This window comes from Atractosteus spatula, chromosome 2, assembly GCF_055471065.1.
Source record: "Atractosteus spatula isolate fAtrSpa1 chromosome 2, fAtrSpa1.hap1, whole genome shotgun sequence".
NCBI classification, from domain to species: domain Eukaryota; kingdom Metazoa; phylum Chordata; class Actinopteri; order Semionotiformes; family Lepisosteidae; genus Atractosteus; species Atractosteus spatula.
The window spans coordinates 74,883,609-74,907,540 of record NC_142707.1 but is presented as its reverse complement, the minus strand read 5'-3'; the positions used below and the strand labels follow the sequence as shown (position 1 = coordinate 74,907,540).

The window sequence follows — 23,932 nt, the reverse complement described above, 5'->3', positions numbered from 1 at the left end:
AATAAATTGAACAAGTCTTTGGAGATCATGTTTACCGCAGACAGTAACAAGAAACGTGACTCTGATTCCAACTAGGCGAGATAATTCAAAGTTCTTCTTTGAATGAGAAGGAAGAACTTAAACTGTGCACTTTCACGCTGAATAACACTACGATTTAAATAATTAGATCATTCTTCATTAATTTGTAAATTATTAACCAGTAGTGACACAGAGGTCTACATTTAATTAGGGTTAAAGAAAGTATTTGAATCCACCAGATTTCATGGACAATTAATTCTGATGGCTAAAGTAGCAAATACTATACTCATTTTCAGACTGACATACAGTAATTATGTGTTCTGGCAGTAAAACTTGGGAGAATACAGCACCATCTCCTTCATCACTGCCACTCTATGGAAACCTCTCTTTGGAGAAAAGGGGATTTGGGCTTTCATTATATCAGCTGCCAATTCTCTTGTCTGGTAGCATTCAACTGCATTTGGCAGCCAAGCACCTTAATTAATTTAATTTTCTTTTTTTTTCAAGAGCGCAGTGACTAGCCACTTCACAAAGGAATGACGGAATGACAATTCATTCTATTGTGTAGAGAAACAAGAAGCAATGCTTTCCTGAGATTCAACTCTCTGCTGTGCTATGCAGATTTTCTATCTATCTGATACAATGTATCAGTGTTAAATTTTATAATGAGATATTTTCTGTTATGAGAAAATTGATATTTTCTAAGAAGGTAAACTGTACTAATTACAGTGTACATTCATAAATAAACAGTGTCTGAATTTTTCTGCACGGGCAGAGAGCAACTCAAGGAAAAATAAAATTAGAAGATTCTGCTGCATCGTGCGTAAGAGGCAAAAACTTTCTATTAAGTCAGAAATAGGAGGTGGGCACTGATTCAGGTCAGAGTGAAGACAGCAGTCAGTACTATCCATCATGGCAGATGCATAACTTTCGGTGTGGTAAGGAAAACTAAAAGGTAAGTCACCACACAGAGCTGCATTACTGTTGTGCTCTCTTGCTGAACGAGTCACTTTTGATTTTCTGGTTTTCTGATTCTCCTTTTCAAAATACATTTATAATAATTCTGCAGAAAAAGTAAAGATGGGAGATGGGAGACCACCGAATAATAAAACTACACTCAGTATAGTATACACTAACAATGTCTATTTCCACTTAGGCCTTCATTTAGACTTCACAGAGAAACCGTACTGTACACTTTCCAACTAAACAACAGCGCAACATGTGTTCTCAACTCCACACTTTCATTTCAGACACTCCTCTCCATGATATTCCTCACAGGCCCTGTTTTGTGCATATTACAAAAAATCCAAAAACAATCAAAAAAAACTATCAGCCTCCAGAGATTATAAATGTCACTTAGCACATTTATAACCAACAGCTCACCCAATGATTTTCCATTCCAATATAGAAATAAGGAACTTACCTCTTCTCTGAATGTTTTCACTTGCTCTTTACAGCCAGGTAGTCCCTGAATGAATTCTGTGACCTAATTAAAAATAATTACATATACAGTTTGCATGATTAGAAAATGCATGCTAACTGATGCAGTATTATTTGCCAGTGGGTCATTCCATGTTAATTCAAGCAGAGCTCTCCACCACTAGATTTTGTTTATATTTTGTACAGTAGAAGATGGGAAAATAATGAAAAAACTAGGTCAAAGGTTTAAGCTCAATAATAAAGATCTGTGCAATATACAACTGGCTGTGCGTGCTACTGTACTTTGCATACATCTCTTTTTGAATCTGAACATTTAGATATGTATTCAAATACTATTTAAGTTAAAAAAAATACTGTGGATGATTTTTTTCAGCAAGGAAATTGAAAATGAATCCACAGTGATGACTGACACGGAATTTCCTATGTTTGTCATTGCCTAGTAAATTAAAACAGATTATTGTAAGAAATATGATTTAAATAATACTGTACATCTACACAGTGCACACAGTTCCGAGGACTATGTGTCTCCTATTATAGTATGCACTTCTGAAGATGAATAAACCTCCACAGGAAGTCCCTCACACCTTCTGTTTGCAAAGACATCTTTATCTTTATCTTAATATTTAAGTATCTTTAAATATTTATGTTTGAAAATGTTCTTTACTGTAAGAAATGTTATATATGTAAAGAGTTGTCCATAAAATAAGTAGGGCTAATTTATTAAAATGTGTTAATAAAATTCTATTGTGGATCTGAATTTCTCACATTTCATTTTCGTATTCTTGCTACTCAAACATCTCATGTATTGTCCTTTTATTAATATTACAAGAGCTGTGAATCCTTTAAGGCTTGTTATTTCAATTTTTTCCCAACTATACAGAAATACTGAAGTGGTGGTAAACATTTTGGATGAATTTCACAGAACATTTACCTGGCTATCTATACTGAAGAATGCAGGCCTATAGACTGACATTCTAAATATCATTTTTTTATCTACAAAATGACTACAAAATCACACTCATTTCTAGTATGACTATATTCCTGCACATACTCCTCACACTATCAAATCTTTAACCTTTAACACTGGGTTTAAATATTTGCCTTGTTTCAAAAGTGACCCAAGGCCCTTGCACTGAGGGAGGAATCCAGAGCACCCAGAGGAACATGAACATGAGAGAGCATACAGACTCCACACAGACAACTCCCCAGGTCTGGAATTGAACCCGGGGCCCCAGTGCTGCTAAACACTGTGCTACTGGGCCACCACTCTGTCTTCCACTTCACAAAATACAAGCAAATTTAAAATCCTGAGGTGCAGATTTTTCAGAACTTTTGCTGAGTTGGCACAGAATGACCACCGTATGCCAGAAAATGAAAACTGTGAACACAAGAAAACAAACATTGAAATGTGTTTCATAATTCAACGTACAAAGTACAAAATATGTTTCTTGTGAATGAAAATCTAATGTGAATAAAAATCACCTGCACTGACAGAATCCTACAGTATAGCCCAGAAGTGATAAAATGATGAAAATATTCAGTTTTAATGTCTGATTAATGATAAATTACTGACATGTTGGTACTACAAACATACAACTTCAACTCAAACTGTTTTCATAAAAACGGTATTTCAGACATTGCATTTAAATATATGATAGTAATATGTACATACAGATAACGACGTAAATGTTGTAAATAAATCTGAAAAAATTACGTGTTCAATTCAAATAAAGAACGTAATGGTAAACGTTAAGAGTTTGTTTTCATAACAATATATCTGAAAAAGACCACCTTGTCAAAATGAACGTAGGAACGCGAAATAAAGTACCTCTTCAACAGTCCACCCAGCCACTTTACTGGCGGTTATTCCTGCCACACTGGGCAGCAGCTTGCTGTGCTGTTCCCAGCACAGGGGCAGGCTGGGGATGGGCGATGTGGAGGGCATGAACACAGACTGATGTAGAGCCTGCTGCAGGGTGAGCTCTTCACTTTCTGGAAAAACCAAACGTACAGACCATTTATCGTTCCAATACAAAACAATATCTCACAAGACACCCGGTTGCCTCTTAGCTCTGGTAAAAACAACTCAAAAGTTAAAATTATCTGCAATGACAAGATCGGTGTGCAAACAGATACAAGATCTGAAAACTCTGTATGTGGCAATACTTTTAGCTGTCAACTGTTTTTGCTTCCCTAAGAAGAAAAAAGATTCAATCAAGATAATAGCTCCAATCAAAGGGCTTAAACAACCAAATCAATTAAGACCGCAGTTGAAATGAAAAGAAGACACAGTGTGTTGAAGCCCAGGATTGAGAAATTATGGATGCTACAGTACAATTTATTTGAACGACCTATTTAAGTACTTGCATACCTCCCTTCTACCCTGAAGGCAGGAGAGATTTAAAACTGTGAGTGTCATACCTTTGAAATAAAAAATCATTCTTTGGTCATTGTACGAGAATTACATATGACACTAATATGTACTTTGAAGTAGTTTAGGTGGGGAGTTGCGTCAGCATGCATAGGCTGCAAAGGAAGAAGTAAAGGTTAATTCCATGCTGAAAAGAGCTTCTTTCTTCTCTTTTCAGCATGGAATAAACCTATTACTTGCTCCTAATTTAAAGTCATCTGAGGCCCCATATACTGCAATTCCAAGGCCATTGCCTTCTAAAGTAGATGGAAGGTCACTGTAGATCACCAGTGTAATGACTGGATTCCTTACATTGGAAAATGTAATGGCTTCATATGAATACACAGAATGAATAACAGTTAATGTCCACTGATCAGGTCATGGGACTGAAGACTGTCTACACTACATTATGATTATGATGGTAAACTTTGTGCTTCTGTGTTTGTTTACTGCATGGTGAACCTCAAGTGAATAAGCATGAATATAACTTTAGAAATGAAAGGGGGTAAGAGGACTAGCTTGTGGAGGAGACGGACGTTAAATTAGAGGGAAATTGCAGACACAGCAGTAGTGGTCACTTTGACACAGAAACCAGTGACTGTGGAGCAAATATGTACTTTGCAAGTTATACATTGTGGAATTGGGTTTATTGTAATAAAAGTAAGAAGATACAGGTTTGTTGTATTGAAATTGGAAGTGGAACTCGACTTAAAAAGTGGAGAAAGAGCAAAGGGAACTATCTTTTGCAATTACTGTAATCTATAATCTATAGTGTCAATGGGAAACACTAGTATAAATGAAATCATTAAGTCTATATAGAGCCAACAGAATGCTTCAAGAGGAAGCAAAGATAGAAGAGACAGGATTAAACCAAACAGTGACCACAAAACCTTCATCCCCCCAATTTTCAATAACTGCTTAGTCCAACAGAAGATTGAGATGAGAAGGAGCCTGAACTGGCAGAGTGTAAGGCAGGATACACCATGGACAGGATGCCATCGCAAGTCAAACATACAAACCTATGCACTCACATATACACCAATACAGTACTGTAAGGTGACAACTTTGAGATGACAATTAACCTAGACCTGATGTCTGTGGACTGTGGAAGGAAACAGGAGTACCTAGTGGATTCCCACAAGACTATGGGGGAAAACATGCAAGTTTAACTTGAGTATCCAAATCCCATATCATTTTTTACTTTCCATCTAATTGGGGCAAACTATTTCAATCAGGTTCACCGGATGCATTCATACGGAACTGGAGGTAGTGTGTATGAAACACTTCAGATTTGTCCATTTCTGAGTATGTGTGGTGGTCTTTTCATAGCCTCACTGGTATGCTTGCTTTCATAATGTAAAATTCAGAACGTTTTTAACCTGTACACTGTTTTAATTGCGACAAAACCCAAATGATGTCTAATGCTACACCTTTACCACACATTTAACACAGATGATGTCTGCATTAAATCCTAGACTACTCAGCACTAGCATCTCAGGGTGAATACTTAAGGGTATATACAGTAGGGAAAATAGTTTGGAAATATGATACGGGCAGATAACATTTGACATCTGGTGGAAGGATGTGCCAGCTATATCTGAGAACCTGCAATCAGACGAGAAATGTCAGGGTTGACGGAACAAGGTGGTGATGTTGCCTGCAGCAAAATACTGCATCCAGCTTTCAGACTGAAAAAATGAACTGCACTTAATAACTCTAAAATGTTGTCCTTATAATAAATGTTTTGAAATAATTTAATATGCTTCTATAAGATATATAATATCACAAATTAGAGTGGAAGAATACAGATCGGTTGTAGTTGTTTTTCTGTTGAACTAACTCCCACAGGAGTGACCTATTTTTATATATTTCTGTAAACAGACTGCATTTTTATAATTGTAAACGAATTCCCTTTTGTCAACACCTTCAGGACAAACATCTACTACAGAGAGAAAATAAATTCACTGCGAAGATTATTAGCATACTATCTTTTCTTTAAAAAGACAGACACATTTATTCATTGAATGCAGAAAGCCTGACATAGATCAGCTCAACTTCATAGCAATATTGTAAAACAACGTGGAGCGTGAACACCTTCTAAAAATCTTTTCTCCTTGTCTTCATTTTATCAGACCTTCAAATAAAAACAGTCATCTCTATTCTATCAGCAATACTGTAGAATTTGTCAAAGCAAGCAGAAAAAAGCTACTGTATACAGAGACAACACTCAGACAAGCACTTATTCCAAGATCTCCAATCCCGATTCTGGAGGGCTGGGCTGTCTTTATGTTTCCTGGGTCTCTTTCAAGCACAAGCAGCTGAAGAGTTGGGAGAAAATGTTTAACTGATCCAAATTAGCCAATAATGAGCTTCTTCAGATCACTATGAGTCCACCTGTCTTAAAATCCTGTAGACACCTCTGTTTTCAAGGTTTTGTATAAGTTATAGTGTTAAACAACATTAGTGTTTATTTTTTCAGTATGTTAAATCACGATCAGACTTGAAGAAGCTTGTTCACTCTCATGTCCTCTCCCCCATGCAATAATCCATGCAGTTCCTTAATATTTTAGGCATTAATATTCTCCATACTGGGGACTGCAAGTCAAATTAAATCATTTCAGGAAAAAAAACATATAAAGAATAGGCCAAGGCTAACAAGCACAAGCACTCTACGTGGATATTCTGTTACAGTACTGTACATAGCACACACAGATTTGAACCCTGTGTTTTCTAGTCACTTAAAAGTGATAATATAGCTCAGGTGATGAAACACTGTGTGGAACCTACTGTGCTATTAGAAACAATCAAAGCTAAAATGTTTTTACTGTCTGTGCTGGATAAACCAATTATTTCTGTACCACAAAGAAAAAGGTGGGAGAACAGGTATTTTGATGACTGTCAGTGACATTTTTTTTTTATTTAAAAGACATCAGGTTCTAGTAAACAAGGCAGTGGCAGACTGTGTGGTATCTAAAGTAAAGAAAAATAAGCTCAACAGTTTTAACATTTCGCTCTTTTAGATTCAGAAGGTAAACTCCGGGGCACACTTTTTTGTGTTATGGCAGAAAAGTTTTTTTCAAAATCACTTACCAAGAGTTGAACACAATATTCTAGAAAAAGGGAATGAAGGTTTCTTGTGTAATTAGGTTAATATATTCTTGGCAAATAGCAGATCAGTTGTTATTAGTCACAGAGATGAATGTGGTTTAAGGCACCGTGCAGAAGAACAGATAAGGCAGCAAGTCAGGTGGAAAACATATGGAAGAAATAAGAGAAAAGGGTCATTATGTCTTCCCTTCCGGGTGCAGCTATCAAAGAGAAAAAACAGCAGGGCCATTTGTTTCGTGAATAAGTGATTGTTAGGAGCTGTGTGAGAGGACATTTTTAGACAAACAGGGAAGGTCGTGCTTTAAATGGCTAATGTCACTTTTATGCACTACCAAGGCAGTACAAATATTCAGAACACCAAGAGAAAAGAGCAAAATGAAACTGAAGTGCAAGGGTAATTGCCTCGACACACGTGAAGACAAGCTGGAGGCTGCTTAATGAACAATTTATTACCAGTGATTGGCGTACTAATTTCAGATAAAGATGAGAAAATTGCTGAACAGATGAGAAAAACAATAGGCGGCAAATGCAATCATGGTTCCCTGATTGTGAGTGATCATCTATTAAACACATGATGATTCTCTCAGCATTTGCGGTATTGCATGTGGTTTTATCTATAGGCTACAAAGGTAAGTTTTCCAGTGTCACCCCCATCTAATCATAATAATAATTATACCTTATATATAGCGATTTTCTGGATATTCCACTATTCCACAAGTATTGGGGACTCCTCTCCACCACCAGTTTGCAGTCCCACCTGGATGATGCAACAGCAGCCATAGTGCACCAGTATGCTCCCCACACACCAGCTCAGATAATGGGATTATTAGGAGGCCATGACTGGTAAAGGCCAATGCAAAGTTTGGCTAGGATGCCAGGTAACACCTCTTCTCTTTCTTACGTCTTATCTGAAGGACGGCGCCTTTTTACAGGATAGCGTTCCCGTCACTATACTGAGGCATTAGGACCCACACAGACCGCAGGGTGAGCGCCCCCCACTGGCCCCACTAACACCACCAACTAAAAAAACCTTAGTTTTCCCCAGGAGGTCTCCCATCCACGTACTGACCACACTCACACCTGCTGAGCTTCAGTGGGTTGTCAGTTGTGAGCTGCAGGGTGATATACACATCTGGACCTGGCTTCAACATCTGCAATATGAGCCATATTTTAATACAGTTGTGTTGTTCATATTACTGTTAAGCTGGGATCCCATCCACATTCCCATGCCCTGCGCCTCGTCCTGTTAAACTATCATGCCCAGTCTGTCAATATGGCCACAACCACCTCTATCACTTCACTCACAAAGCTCGCTCAATCCTTCCTCTTTATGAAAGACAGAAAATGATATGCAATCATGGACCCATCAAGGAAATAAAGGACACATGGCCTCATGCCACTTGGGCATGTCTGTTGATCCATTGTTGAAATTGGGAGCCCACCTTTGGTCTCAGTAATGGATGACTCTTCACTCTCTATCTCCTCCTCCTCCAGCTCCTCTTCTACCTTTCGCTGCTTACATGGGCGTCCGACTCTGAAAGACATTTTCATAAAAACATCAGATGGCTTGACTCACACATTTAATAACAAATCAGAAATAAAAATAACATGGAATAATTGTAAGCAATATGGCGAGACGTGCTCTATGTTTATGTGTAGCCCACTGACATTCCTATTCCTACCAGGATCGAACCGAGTCCAACATTTAACCTTTCTTTCACATTCAGTTGGCTGTTTTATTAAACTCGAAGACATTATGACAAAGTCTGATATTTCACAACATATGTAGCAGTGAAATTAAGATACTGTACAAATTTTAGAGAATACTGTAATAAATTACTTTGAGCATAAATTCTGTATACTCTTAAAAACCAGTGCGTCCATTTCAAAACCAGTTTTTAATCTTCATTATGCCTGTCGTTTTCTGATAATTGTATTACAGCTCCTCCTAGTCTGAAAGCACCGGTGGTATGTTTCTCGTGTCTCAGCTCACTGCTACGAGCCCTGAAGCAGAAGGGAAAGCATAGGCAGAATCCTCGGACTGTCCACCTTCAAGTCACTCATCCTTCGATACAGTACATCACAGGCTGTGAAGTGCTGTACAGGAGGTTTAGCGCTGGCTGGAGGAAAGGCCGGTCCTTACTGACAAAATCCCAAGCCTGCAGAAGCCCAGGGGGCCGCGGTGGTCATTGAGTCACCGGGGGCAGACAGGTGTGACCAACTAATTGGCAGCACAGGAGGAACCCCAGGCACCGGCAACTACCGAGGTGACTCAGGTTCGAGTGTGTGTGTCCTGTGATGGACTGGTGGCCTGTCCAGTGTGTTTCCAGCCTTGCATCCGTCGCTTATCAGGATAGACTCTGGCTACCTTTTGACATTGCATTAGATAACATGGTTGCAGAATGGAAGGACTGATGACTCTGGTAGAATCCATTGAAATTGATGTACTGTATAAAACATCTTATTGCTATCTTAAAGATATGAACTTTTCTGTAAACCAGAACATAAGTATACATAATGTGTCACAACAGAGTGAATCTGCAAAAATATAATTTTTTTTGTCCATAAAACCAGCATGAATGAACCTCTGTTTCTAATTTGTTAACAAACCTAATGAACTTCCTTCACCACAGATATGCTGTTTTTGCCATTTTTCTCTGTGGGTGATACTTCTGACACAACAAGAATTATCATCTACGGTGTTCGTGTCTCATAATAATCATCTTATTCAGGAACTGGTAATCAGACACAAAAAAGACTCAGATAGCAAAACAAATTACAGCTGTGTTGTAGCTATGTAAAAAAGATTCAATTTTGATGTAAAAGGGCAGGGCCTTTAAAAGGATACAGTGCCATTATTTTAGTTTGATTTTTTCCTGTTAGTATACTAACTTAGTACAAGAATGCTGATGCAAATATCATGTGTATTTATGATACTTAAACTGCACTACACAAAAATAGGATGATCACTTACTGCAAACAATTATTAAAAGTATGTTGATTTTGTAAGTATAGTATAGAATCTAAAATTAGATATGAATCTCAGTTGTCTTTTGCACAAAACAAAAATATGATATCTAGTTATAAATAACAGTAATATGTATGGTATTTATATTATTTAAATAAATCTACAATATAAAACACACAGATTAAAATGTCTGATGAAGATAAAACTAATAATGAGTTCTAGCTCTCGTGTAGCAGTACATTATGATCTAAGCAGCCATCACAAGACAAAAGACTTAAAGCAGTACATTTTGCAAATATCTACCTTACAAAGTTTAGAATTATGATAGCTCTACATTATCACATTAACCTAAGAGGGCACTTTATCTATTAATGTTGCTTATATAAACACCCTTGAAAAGATTAATTCATTAGACATTTCCTCCCTTTGGCTTTGTGATAATGTGAAGGCAAAAAAGCTTTGAGCACTGATTACTTAAATATAGGAAAACCCATTCACAATGACAGAACACGGTAAGTGCTAGGAGCTTTTGCTTTTAATTCTAGGCTAAATATCATCAACCTCAGATGTTCTAGTTTCCTGTGACTGTACATACTGTATGAGATTTCTGAGAACTATTTTAAGGAAATGGATCACAATTCTCCAAAGAATCCAATTACTTTGATTCACAAATCTGTTGTTTTATATAAAGTCATTATATACAGTAGTAGCTTCACAGCACACAAACAATACACACAGCCATACCAGAATATTACAGAATAGTACGTTCTGTAAGTGTAACAATCCAAACAGTCAAAAGCAGTGCAGTGAAGGAGTGGTTCCCAGAACACCAGACCCTGACCAGATAGCCACAGTGCCATTACTGCTGCAGGTGAACAGACCTAGACCTTTTTGGCAGGGCAGTATAATATACAAGACAAGAAATATTGGGATCAAACCATTGTGAAAGCTGCAACTTGCCGAAAGTTAAGTAAGTACCAACCCTACACCAAGATTTCTATCAGATTACACTAAGCCAGAACACAAAGCCCATACAGTGCTCAGAATAGCCAACCTGCTATGCTTCTTTCCTTTGCTAAGGAAGAAAGCAGACTTCTTGTGCAAGGAGTCCTCGTTTGCTTCCTGGGCACCCAGCGTCTCTGTTCCACATGTCTTGCTGTGATTATTTTGGTTTGAGCCAAACTGTTTTCTGAGGAATGAGAAAAGACAAGCAGAAAGAAAAGTGTTTTAGTAGTAGTGAATTAACTACTGTATGTTTTAAATAAAAAAACACCCTGAGGAATGTCATATTTTCTTTACTTCCATCTCATTAAAAGGGAATCACATTGTAGAGTGTGTATATTTTACAAAGGAACAAGTAATAGGTTTAGTTCATGCTGAAAAGAGAAGAGAAAAAACACAACGTTTCAGCTGTGAAGCCTTCTTCAGGGGTCATGTGTGTCATGTATATTTTACATTTTAACTTGAGCTGTTAAAGGAAATATTGCTTTACTAAACTTAGAAGTAAAGTCCAAATCGTTCTTACTCTACTACAGACGATGCTGTGTCACAGTTTGATTCTCCTTTTCTGTTCTTTGCCATACTCAGGCTTGATACAGGTATTTCTCCACTGAGACGGTCTGGCAGAACTGAGTCCTTGTTGATATTGATATCAGAATATGGGCACCCTACAGCACTGGAAAGATAAAATCACAAAACACCGTATGAAGCAGAGAAAAGACACTGTATTTTAATCCTATACTGTGGTGATGAGAGATTACATTTTATAAAAAATTAAAAAAAAACAATCTTTCCAGGGATCAAAACACAATGTGGAAATGGAGTATCATAAGACATACTGTTCAAACAATTAAAACCAAACAACAGGCTTTACAGCAACAATACAATTATAAAACATATACAGTATTTGTATATGCCTTAAGCGTCCCTCATGCTCATTTAATAGATGAAACAATAGAACTGCATTAAAGTCCTAAGAAAGGCTACAAATGGGAGCAGGATGAATCAATTCAGTAGTTAGCAGTTAATTTGTCTGGGGACCTCCTCCAAGCATGTCCTGAAAGAAGCCAGAGCAATGGCTTCCACAATAGGGCTGGGTAGCTTGTTCCATTAGCCCACAACCCTCTAGGAGTGTGATACACGCTACTCTTTCTGCTAGAATAAAAGATCTGTTCCTAAAGAATGGTTCTGTAACAATCCCTGTTGCTGATGCCATGCTTATGGGTTTGTGCTGCATATCTGAAAAGAACCAACAACAAAGACATATAACGCTGGCAAGTGATGATGGCAGAGAATGCTTTAAGTTTTTGATTTTCCACATGCATGCTCTACAAAAGACTTACAGTACATGCAGCAATGGCAGGCTGGGTTGTGAAGGCTGCTTACTTTTCTCTATATAATTGTGCATTTCTCTTACTGATTTTTTTTGTCTGAAACACTTACCCATGGCAAAAGCATTTTGCATGGCTGAAAATGAACTCGATTTTTCACAAATTTAACCACATAACTGTAATGCTACAATGTATGATTTTGTTCCAAAAGAATGGCACTGCAAACAATCCCTGATAAATGTAATACATCTGATAAATGTGATTTATCAGAAAGGTAAATGATAAAAATAAGAAGTGACATGCATAACGTGTATTCTGCCATGCGAGAAGGTGGTAGGTTCAGATAAGATGGACACTCTTGTCTGAACTACATTCCCCAGAAGGTTATGGAAATGACCTGCCATCCTCTGTCACCTGACAGGTTGGTGTAATAAAACTGTTTGGGTGACAATTTAAAAACTAGGAAGCAAGGACCAGTTGTCTCTGTTATGCCTGTTTTATGGGTGGATGGGAAAACATAGTCTCCCTGTGAACTACTGAAATCTCCAGTATCATAGTTAAAAATCTTACATTAGGTTAATTAAAACACTAAGCGAAAATCTGATTAGGTTGGTTATTGTGAGTTATGTGAATGAGACAAGAGAATAGAGAGACATGGTGCCTATCTTGCAAATGAAATATTATGAAAGCATGTAACTAAATGTAAAAACAAATCTTGAATTTATACAGTATGTACTTTTTTATAAAGTGTTAATTCTTACAGAGTAACATTTTCATGAAAAGAGACTGTAGAGGAGGATTTGATCAGACACATTTCCCCACAAAATCTGTAGCGTCCCCCAGTAATAATGTTTTGAAAACATGAACTTCCCAGCTTGAATACAGCACACTGCATAACCTACTTACTTTTGTCCTTTGTTCCTAGTTAAACATTCAGTCATTTAATTTGCTTTTCGAACTCAAATAATTGTATGTAATTATTTTGCATTGACTCATTGTCAATCTATCCAAATAACGTGAATTGAATTTGGTGAGATACAGGCTTCTGTACGTTTTTGAGGTTGTAATAATAACACAGTAATCTAGAACTTCTTACCCAGTCAAAATAAAAAACTAATGAATAAACTCAACCAGATTAAGAAATAGAACAATTCAAATAAACTGCAGCTGGAGTGGATGGCAGTATTGAGCTCTGCAATACCACCTCTAATACATGCATGCTATGCGATACTACAGGGGGAGCTTTGACATAAAGTACAAACCAGTATGAAAATTCTTCTCCTTGCAGAAACACGTTTCACCAACAATATGACCAACTGATGGAAAAAATCATTGTTCATGGTATTACTGTATATTTGTTTGCAGGCAATAATGAGCCAAGGGATCTATGGCTGGTAGATTGTTCCAAAGTCCTGCAAACCAGCGTCCACCGATCCATTTTCTAAGAGCTTTCTCTAATTCAGAGTCGTGGGGGAGCAGGAGCCTATCTAGTCCACCGCAGAGCACACACAGAGACAGACATGTTCACACGCGCAGCAGGGCCAGTTTTCCAAGAAAGCCAATTAACCTACCAGTATAGTATGTCTGTGGACCGTGAGAGGAAACCAGAGCACCCAGAGGAAACCCAGGCAAACATGGGGAGAAGATACAAAACGAACCGCTGTGCCACCATGCTGCCCGTCCTACAAACCACTGCGAAAATAAAGATGTCTCCTCTCTTCAGTTTGTGGTTGGTTTGTGCTTCACAGATTCTGGAGAAGTCGGTTAGGTTTGGGTTTGAGATCACAGTGTGCTTTTCACTAAAAAACCTCATCTATAGCTTCCCCGCCATCACACACATTTAATGAAATTTCAGTCATCTGATTTTAAAACAAAAAATAATGAAAATCTCACTTAAGACAATCTGTGGATACCTGTGATGGCCAGAATATCTTGCCCCTTTAATGTGTCCCACACCTTTACAGCCTGGGGTTGGACAGCCACCCTGTTCTGAGGACTCAAACATGTCCTGTGGGCCTACAGGATCATGAGAAAGAAACATTGTTAATTATATTCCAACAAAACACTATGAAATAAGAAAGGATTATTTGTCCCTTGGAATTTGGATTGAAGATGTTCACAAATAAGTTAATTATGGGTTCATCGTTGAACACGTGTTTATCAGAATACAAAAATAAAACATTATACTTGTTTCTGGAAATGCTGATTTTCTTTATTCTGCTAAGGAAAACAAATTGGCTGACTTTCAGATACACAGATAAAGCAAAGGTGACTACTAAAGAATATTAAATGTCAAACAAATTGCATCCTTAATCCATAAGTACATTTAAGCCTGGACATAAGACAGATAAAATCACAGAAAGCAATGCCTTGGGATGCTTTTTTTAGTGTAAAAGACGAAAATCAAATAAATGGAGCAGATTAATTTATTGTCATCTAAGATGCTGAAGGAAAAATGCATTTGTTAACTGAAAGCTCTTGTGGTGGCCCTAATAAATTATGCTCAGTTTACATACCAACTTGTGAAGCACAGTTTTGGAAGCACAGTTTTTTACAAACGCATGTTTAAATAAATCTCTAAAAATGTATTCTAGAACACATCATGTGAAAAACTGAGCCTTGTGTTATGACACTGCACTTCTATTCTCAGGCTAGGTCTGGACAGTTAACAATCAAAGAGTAAAACCGACACGTTATTATAAGCTGATAGAATTATTTTGTGTAAGAAATATCGATAAAGAGAAACAATGATTTTCTGCAAATTTCATTACCATTTATTTGTAATCAGTTGTTGTTACTCCTTTTTACAATGTGTAAATCTGTATCCTATTATGTGTTGGGAATCACTCATTAGTAGAATTTGATATTGTGCATATACTTTATACGTAACAAAAAACTGAAATAAGAAAAACAGTCAGAGCTTGTAGAAATATGCATCATACTTTATTTGAATGCTTTAAACACCAAATAAGGTTATGTGCTTTTTTTCAAGTCACCATATGTCAATATTTACTGAAGAGAACAAGATCAGCTAATTATGTGTAAAAAAATAGAAATTTATTTAGTAGTTCATCTTACACACATCCAGCAGTGAAGTTAAAAATGTCTAAAAACACATTATTATTGAAGGATGTGATAAAGGTAAAAATGACAGATATTTTGGGTGTTTTGTAGCTGAAGTGATGTAAATAATTGACCTGATAATTTAACTTGCTAACTGCACTTCTTTACTGTAAACAAGGAACACTGATACTGTACAGGGGCTTAGATGATTGCTGTGTGTTCACACTATCTATAAACTATTTTGGGTCTTAGTACTTTATTTGTTTGTGCTGCCCTTGCATTGCTTTTCCAGATTGTGTAAGCCTTATTCTCATGTATTAATGTGCATGATTGTTAATTGAATGTACGCTTAATGTGAAATTCCTACATTGTAACCCTGGATGAGGAGAGGTAAGAGGGTTCCTACCAAGCAAATAATAACAACACAGACATTCTGTAAATCACCTTGCGATCCTCAAACTTGTGGCCTTTTAAATCCATTCCACATCAGAAACTTAATTACTCTCTTTTATGCAATGAGCTCCTTGGTTCTTTACTAATCAATCAGCAGGATCAATCTAACAACTGAGGATCTGGTTGCACTAAAGTATTCTTTAGTATGGAGTGGATTGAAAGGGGAGTCGCTGTAATACTCTAAATCCACGGTTTAGCTGGAGCTTTACTGTGAACAGTTTTGAGGATTTTGGTCATAGTTCAAAACTTGTGTTGTGATTTACTTCAGAAAATCAAACAGTTCAGCAATTATAATACAAGTATAATCTGTTAAACCAGAACTTAACACTTACCACATTTGTGTAGTGCAAATAAAACTGCTGAAATTACTCACTGATAGGTGGCTGAAGAGGGTGGATAGTCTTTGCACACCAGCCAGCAGGATGGATATCAGGGCTGTCAGTGTCTACCCAGTAATCATATTCATCACCCCAGCCATCAAAGTGGATCTGCATGGCAGTGAACAATACCATGTAGACCATCATGCACCATGTAAAGCAGGCCTATTGAGTTCAGGTCCTAGAGGGCTGTCATGACCGTAGGTTTTAATTCCAACTCAGCTCTGAACAAACTAAATCAGCTATAGTAGCTACAGGCCTAAACGGACACATTGAGCAGCTTCTTCCAACTCATCCGTTACTGTTGTTTTATAAAAACAGAAGACCTATAGACATGAGCCCTCCAAGGTGTAAAACCTTTCTGAATCATAGAAAATAACATCACAATAAAAATGGATTTGACATCATGACTTGTCTGGTGGATTCTGGTGAGCAGATATGCAAGTCGTTGTCCGAGCAAGTTGAGTATTGCACAATATTCACTGAATAGCTAGAGCAAAAGACTGACATCAGAATGACATCTCATTTCCTTGGATTTAATGGCTCAAGATACTTCAGATTAAATTCAGATCACAGGTGAATATTTATTAAAAAAATTATGTTTAAATGAAACAAAACAATGGAAACCAAAAATATAAACATCGCATGTCTCTAAAGAACACTGTACTGGTTAATGGATTTCTTCGTTTTTTATACATTTACGACAAGTATTTTTTAATACATTATTTAGTACATAAGATTAATATTTAATAATAAACACAGGACTCTGCTGTACACTTAGATTGATCCACGACAGATATGGTGTGCATACACTGATTCAAGACATGAAAATGTTTGGCTAATTTCATCTTCTATCAGCCTAGAATCAAAAGGTACCCACTGAAAAACTTCAATCTACACTGAATGCCTCAATCTATATGCGATGATCACGATGAACGGTTGCGAGTTGTAGAACCATAGCCGAGTTCAATTAACCAAATATCAAGAGTATCAGTTTAGTGTTCTACTTTGAACTCACAACCGCAATTAGTGGCTCAGCCGGGATTCAACAACTGATATTCAGGTCCCACCAAACACTTCTCCCCCCTAAAAACTTAAAATCTAAAACAGCCAGAAAATATTATTTTATGCATACCAGCGAGCAGTTAATCTATAGGGCACTTTTTGACAAAATAATAATTTATTTTTATTCAGGAAGTGAATAAAATAAGTCATTTAAAAAAAATGGAAAGAATGTCACCACATTTTTCTGCTGTAGAAGCCATATTAAAACCATTTAGTGTAAAATGCACACATGAAATCTGTCTAAGTTTCATGTGTTTGCTTCATATTGACTGAGAAAGTAATTAGTTTCTCTGCCATTGTGCACACACAACAGGGGAACGAAGATGTGATCCCCTTGAAAGTTAACCTGCCTTTCAGAACCATGTTTTCTTATATGTTTGTCGCACTTAGCACAACTCCTAGGGAAAGACAAGCTAACCAGCACATACTGTAAAGTGGTTCTGTCCATGTTTCACTGTGAATTAGCTGTAATTGTTATGAAGGGAAATGCAGTGAAGATGCTGAAATGTCAGAACTAAGAGTTTTTAAAGGGGATTAGAAGAAGGTAATCAGGCTGAAAGAAATCTAAGATACATAAAATTAACAGAAATTCAAGTCAGCTTGACAGATACAGATCCAGCCATTCAGAATACATGGCAAATAATGCAACCGAATGGGTATACTGTACACACCACACTGCACTTTTGTAAAGATATTCAGTTGCAGGATTGCACTACTTTGTAAAACCACCAGGTTGCACAAAGAATGCTTAATGTGGCGTTTGGGAGCATTTAGAAGCACCAGGTTTCGAATCCTACTAATGCTGAGCTCCTTAGGGACAATTTTTTTTTAGATTCTATAATTTTAATTGTATACTGTTTAGACTTTTATCGGTATTATACTGTATATTACTGTATGTTAAATATTAAATTAATTTTAAAAGAAAGTAGGGCTATTCTACTAAAAAAAAAACGTGTAAACGTGATGTGCTTCTTTAAAGTTTACATCTGCATTAAAATGATCTATATTTTGTCCTAATGCAAATTTCAGCAACAAGTAATGAGGAAAGAATTTTACTTTATATTTTAATTATAAAAAAAAAATTGCACACATACTGTACTGTAGTGTCTTTAAAACTATACGGTATCAAACTGTATTTACAGTATATTTATACAGTGTACCGATCACACTGCAGTTTACTGACATGTACGCTACTGTTTTGGGACATCTGTGGATATGACTTCACGTGAACTCTTGTTGTGAATGCAATGGGATTTTTTCAGTTTTACACCCACATTAAAACAATCTAGATTTTGTCTTAATGCTGATTCTAGCAGCAGGTAATTAGGAAAGTATTTCACTTTAGATTTTTATTATGAAAAATATATTTCATACATACTGTGCTGTAGTGCCTTTGGCAGCAGAGAACAGAGCTCTGAGGAATGTCCACAGGTCCCCCATACATCACTCTCTACTAAAGTCCTGTCATTGTCTTTCAGTTTGGCACATTTGTACCTATGCTGCTCCATACAGGGATGAAATTAAAGCACAATATGATCTGAGGGTTTCTAGCTATGATCTCGTTTATAAAGAGTGCTTCTCTGCTGTTTCACTGGTGGGATTTTCTCTGGTTTGACCTCACCAACCGTCACAGAAGTACTGTGATATCTAAGACATCTTTGTGGCTGAAGCCCTGTTTTGATATCCTGCAATGCATCTCTTGCAGATTTGTTTTCATCCGAGTTTTATTGCTGCTGTGCATCTCCTGAACATAGGCAAGGACATTTCAGACTTGCCAGGTTTCAGCTCACGTATTTACCGTGGGGTGTTCAGTGCACGTGATGTGATTTCTGAAGACCATGAAGGGTAGAGCAGGATTTTCTGAGCTCTACATATAATCATTGCCAATGTCACAAAGGAGACGAGGCCAGATTAAGATGACCGTGGTAAATGGAGAACAGGGTGTTAATTTAAGGGATAATTAGGATTAGGAGAAATAGTGAATTCTGAGATCGAGGATTAAGGCAGAGAGAGCAGTGAGCAGAGACTAAAAAAGCTACAATATGGCATGTGCTGAAATTAGTGGCCCCTGTGGACTCTTTGAGAAGCCAGAAAATTAATTCTATTTAAAAAGTCAATGCTGTTAAAAGTAAACATGAAAACCTAAAAAGTAAATATTAGCCTTCAATTAATATTTACTTTTTAAATTGCAATTTTGATATATTTTGTAGTATCAGTACATTATTGACTGTTTCTGTGTTTCACATACACAATATACTTTCACATACATTTCTGTGACACTAGCAGGTTTGGACATAATGCAAGCTGCTGGCAATTCAAGAAAAAGCATGTACAATAAGCTGAAAAGCTTACCTTAATTCTGTGATCATCAGTGTCAACGATAGTAACTACTCTGATAAGCATAGGGTTCCTTTTGTCAACTGCTTCTAACTTCATATTTCTGTGGAATCCATGAGTGGGTCTCTAGAAAGAAGAAATCTTCACATTTTCATGCCAACAGTTTTCTGAGAAATTACTTTAGTATTTTAGATTATTAAATATAACATCTTTACCGATTTAAACGCCCTTGCAGGTGCTGGTAATGAATTGGTTTCTTCCAAATACCTTTCCCAGGAGAAATGTTTAGCATTTGGGTAATCTGTGAAATGAATCGTCATAAAATGTTTAGCACAAATACTACCTCTAATCTAAGCCTTAAAAACAAAATACTGCTTATTGAGAATACTGGGCTACCAAAAGTAAGTCAGAATGGTAATTTTGGTAGTATTGACTTAAACTGAGAAATAAATATTAGTCTGTAAGTGGATATGCATCAGTAAATGATAAAACAGAATACTGAGTTCTCAGAAGGCCTTTGAGGTAGTTTCATACATACATTCTTGTAACATTTCAAACCTACACAAAATGTACTGAGTGCCAAATGAAACCTATCACTTGCTAACTCCATCAATTTCTAAAAAGTTATTATCAGGCCGATTCCAAAATCTTTTTTTTTTGTAGAAGGTCCATTGACATTTTATTAAACAGTTATGACATTAGGTAAACTTGTTATGCTGATTAACATGAATTATGAGCTAATCAACATACAGTACATGCCCTCTGTTGAAAACTAAGTAAGCTGTACATTTGGGATTCTGGTTCATTCCTCTAGAAAAGCCTAGACGGGCTAGAACAGACAAGTGCCAGTTCATTAGTCCCTATCCCCTGGTGTGACACAATATCCCAGCTCATCACATGAATGTTCAATGGGGCTTTTATAATCAATAATTGTAATAAGTAAGGCATCCTCTGTATAACTATCATATTCTCATCTATCGAGAAAGCCTCTATTTTAAAGCCATATGAGGACATTAACTGTCCTGCTGGAATGTTGTCACATCAGGACAATTGTAGGAATCACTTTCAGAGAGAGAAGAGGCCAATTTTAATATTTTATTCCCGAAAAAGAATAAGACTGCAAATGTAGTTTCTAAAATGTATTTATCTGGTAATGACTCACAGAAACGCTTTGCATTTTTGCATTTATAAACACAGTATATTGCAATTGACCATGAGGCAAAACTGTGTACAACAAATGAGAGCATCCACTGTGGCTAGAGCCCTGGATTACCACAGTTCTGGAGTGCTGTTTATTATGCCATCTGTTGCTTTTCAGTATGTACTAAAACAACAGAATGCTGGAGCACTAGCTCTTTTTAAACTCCTCTTTGGGGGTTTCACTATGTACATATACTGTATACAGCAAACTTTCAGAATAAACATAGGCAGACAGAAGCCTGCAGGGGATTGGGTTTAAACATTCAATTTCTTGCAGTTAAATTTTAATTCAAGAAGACAGGAAAGGAAAAAAACAACAAAAAATCTTTATTCCCTGAGCAGGAAAAATTATAAGATCTTTCACGGCATACTCTTACGCATTCTGCAATTAGATAAAAACTTAAAAGAACTCTTAAATCACAGAGAAGGTCATCTACAATATAATATCTGTCACACAAACAAGTTAAACTACTAAGCATGTTTTTAGCAAGGAGCCAACTAGCAAGGAAGACATTTTTTGTATTTCTTCAGGAGTAGGTAGATCTAGATTTTGTTTTCTTGGGTTTCTGTTTAATTTGTACTAAGTGCTTGGAAAGGAAAACCAAGACAGATCTCAAAGCACACTAGGCAGGAGTCTAGTGTCCTCCCCTAAATCTTTTCAGCAGGGTCCGGGTTGCTGAGATTCATTTTTTATTCATCCGATTCTACAGGTAAAGATTGGGTTAGTACATCATGATACAACTCTCATAGTTTTTTAAAGTTTTCTTAAAAACTTGTTGGTGTGCTGCTTTAAGAAATACAGCAACTGTTATTTTTCTCTAGAACAGAAATACTTGGAGTTTGGTAGACATGTTAAATTCACCTCAATTCAAGGTATGTGGCACTGTTTGATGCTAATTTTGACACAATATGAAAAAAACATTTAATTTTCCATCACATCATTTTTTCCTGGAAAATACAGTGCAAGTGGGGCTTTCTACTTTTTAGTAATTTAGCTACAGAACTGACATATTGTGCAGTTCATGAATCTTAAAATTGTATACCTTTGAAAAGGAAATGTTTGCACAAGATTAATACACATTTTGTCTTGGCACTCCAAAGTTTCAAAAAAGAAAAGTACCATTCAGGATAAAGTGTGGAAACTGAATGTCATGTATTTTATAATTTCCTTTGTTTAAAATAAATATCTGAAAGGAAAAAAAACACCCTGAAATCTGAACATGCTGGTTGATGTGTTTTTCACAAGACGGAGATGTTTCTTATTATCCCACTGACCTGGGGGAGTAGTGAGAATCTTGCCATTTTCTTTACACCAGCCAACAGGGTGAATATATGGACTGGTTGCATCACACCTGGAGGCAAAACACAAATTAAATAAAATGATCAGACATGAACTTCTGCAAAATATTATTCTTAGAAACTCCTTTTATGGAATTACACACTTCAAGGTATGTAAGTGTTTAAGTATAAAACAACCTTCTGGCGTCAACAAAATACATTAGATTTTATTAGCTGTAATACATTAAATATGTTTCAGAAGAAAACCACTATTTGTTTTATGGTAATATATTCTGTGAAGCTTTCTTGACATGTTTTTACTATAAATCATAACATCTTCAAGAACTCTGACCTTTCCTCCAAGCAAATGTATTCTAGCCAATTCTTATAAAGCTGTCTTCCGAAAACATGAAAATAAAACATGAGTTGTCACTGTTATGCCAGCTTCGCTGAATTTAGCAAATATAGTACATTAGCATTTTGATCAAAAGGAAAACCAGTGAAGTCTGTACATTTTTATATATGAGTGCATTTCGGCAGACAAATAAGACAGTGCAGTACATTGTCTGTTGAACACTAAACAAAACGGATTTAAAGTCATCTGAGGCCCCATATAATTCCAAGGCTATTGCCTTCTAAAGTAGATGGAAGGTCACTGTAGATCACCAGTGTAATGATTGGATTCCTTACATTGGCAAATGTAATGGCTTCATATGAATACACAGTATGAATAATAGGTAATGTCCACTGATCAGCTCACGGGACCGAAGACTGTCTACACTACGTTATAATTAAGATGGTAAACTTTGTGCTTCTGTGTTTGTTTACCGCATGGTGAACCTCAAGTGAATAAGCATGAATATAACTTTAGAAAGGAAAGGGGGTAAGAGGACTAGCTTGTGGAGACAGACGTTAAATCGGTGGGAAATTGCAGACACAGCAGTAGTGGTCACTTTGACACAGACAATAGTGACTGTGGAGCAAATAGGTTGTCAGAAAGCAATGCCAAGTCACCCAAAATTAGGGCTGATGACAAGGCAGAGCATATTTTTCTGAGAATGGATTTGCTGTTGATAAATACAGTATATATGCACATAGAGTACAGATGCAGCCATTCAAAGTGCGCGTCACAGACACGTACCGCAGGTGACGTCGCTCAGTATGACGCAAGATGACGCGTGGCACCGCAGTACGTGATTGGTTGACCGACAGGGGCACTCGTGGTCCGTTGGTCTGTCGTAGAAAGACTTACAGTAAAAACGTCTTTGCTGTGCCCGTTGTAGATATTGAATTTTACCACTGAAGGGAAATCTTAGTAGCTGAGCATAAAAAGAATAGGAGCATACTGTAACGCGTGTGAAGGCCATAAACGATATTAATTTTGGAACATAAACATACAGTATATACTGTAGCTGGTCTTGGTACTTTAAAGAAAAAAATACACACCAGTATTCCATTTCTCCCTAAACATTTTAAGCTTTGAAGTCTTTAACTAACATGATACCGGAGTCAACAAGCATACTTTTAGAATTTGATTAAAAGGGAATATAATATGGAATCGCGTATCTAAAGAATTTAATAACGGTATTCGTGTGCTGCGACAGGGCTGTGTAGGGCTTTTTCGCCTGCCTGTTCATGCGAGCTGTCTTCTAGCCGACTGGTCTAGGTGCGTGACTAGCAACTGGGAGGTTGTGTGATCGAATCCAGCTGGTGCCGGACTTTTCTTTTAACAAACATTTCTTCGAAAAAATAGAATAGCGATATTATGGACAATAAATTGACTTTTATATTTCAAAATATCGCAACATGAACGATATTTGCGATATTTTGAACATATCTTCCCTTCTGACAGCGGTTCCTCCTTCTATTGTGTGTGTGTGTGCAA

At 36.8% G+C, this 23,932-nt stretch overlaps 1 protein-coding gene across 2 annotated transcripts in view; it reads right to left on the bottom strand.

The window, feature by feature from the left end:
- Positions 1-23,932, bottom strand: part of l3mbtl3 (L3MBTL histone methyl-lysine binding protein 3) — a 64,509-nt gene that overhangs the window by 7,902 nt on the left and 32,675 nt on the right. For both annotated transcript variants that reach the window (XM_088909580.1, XM_088909581.1), the window contains exons 12-21: positions 22,045-22,121; positions 19,785-19,870; positions 19,585-19,695; positions 16,164-16,278; positions 14,188-14,290; positions 11,470-11,619; positions 10,999-11,133; positions 8,419-8,510; positions 3,287-3,450; positions 1,442-1,504 (exon numbers count right to left, since the gene is read on the bottom strand). In XM_088909580.1, the coding sequence (XP_088765706.1) occupies positions 1,442-1,504; positions 3,287-3,450; positions 8,419-8,510; positions 10,999-11,133; positions 11,470-11,619; positions 14,188-14,290; positions 16,164-16,278; positions 19,585-19,695; positions 19,785-19,870; positions 22,045-22,121 (1,096 nt within the window). The remainder of the gene's footprint in view (positions 1-1,441; positions 1,505-3,286; positions 3,451-8,418; positions 8,511-10,998; positions 11,134-11,469; positions 11,620-14,187; positions 14,291-16,163; positions 16,279-19,584; positions 19,696-19,784; positions 19,871-22,044; positions 22,122-23,932) is intronic.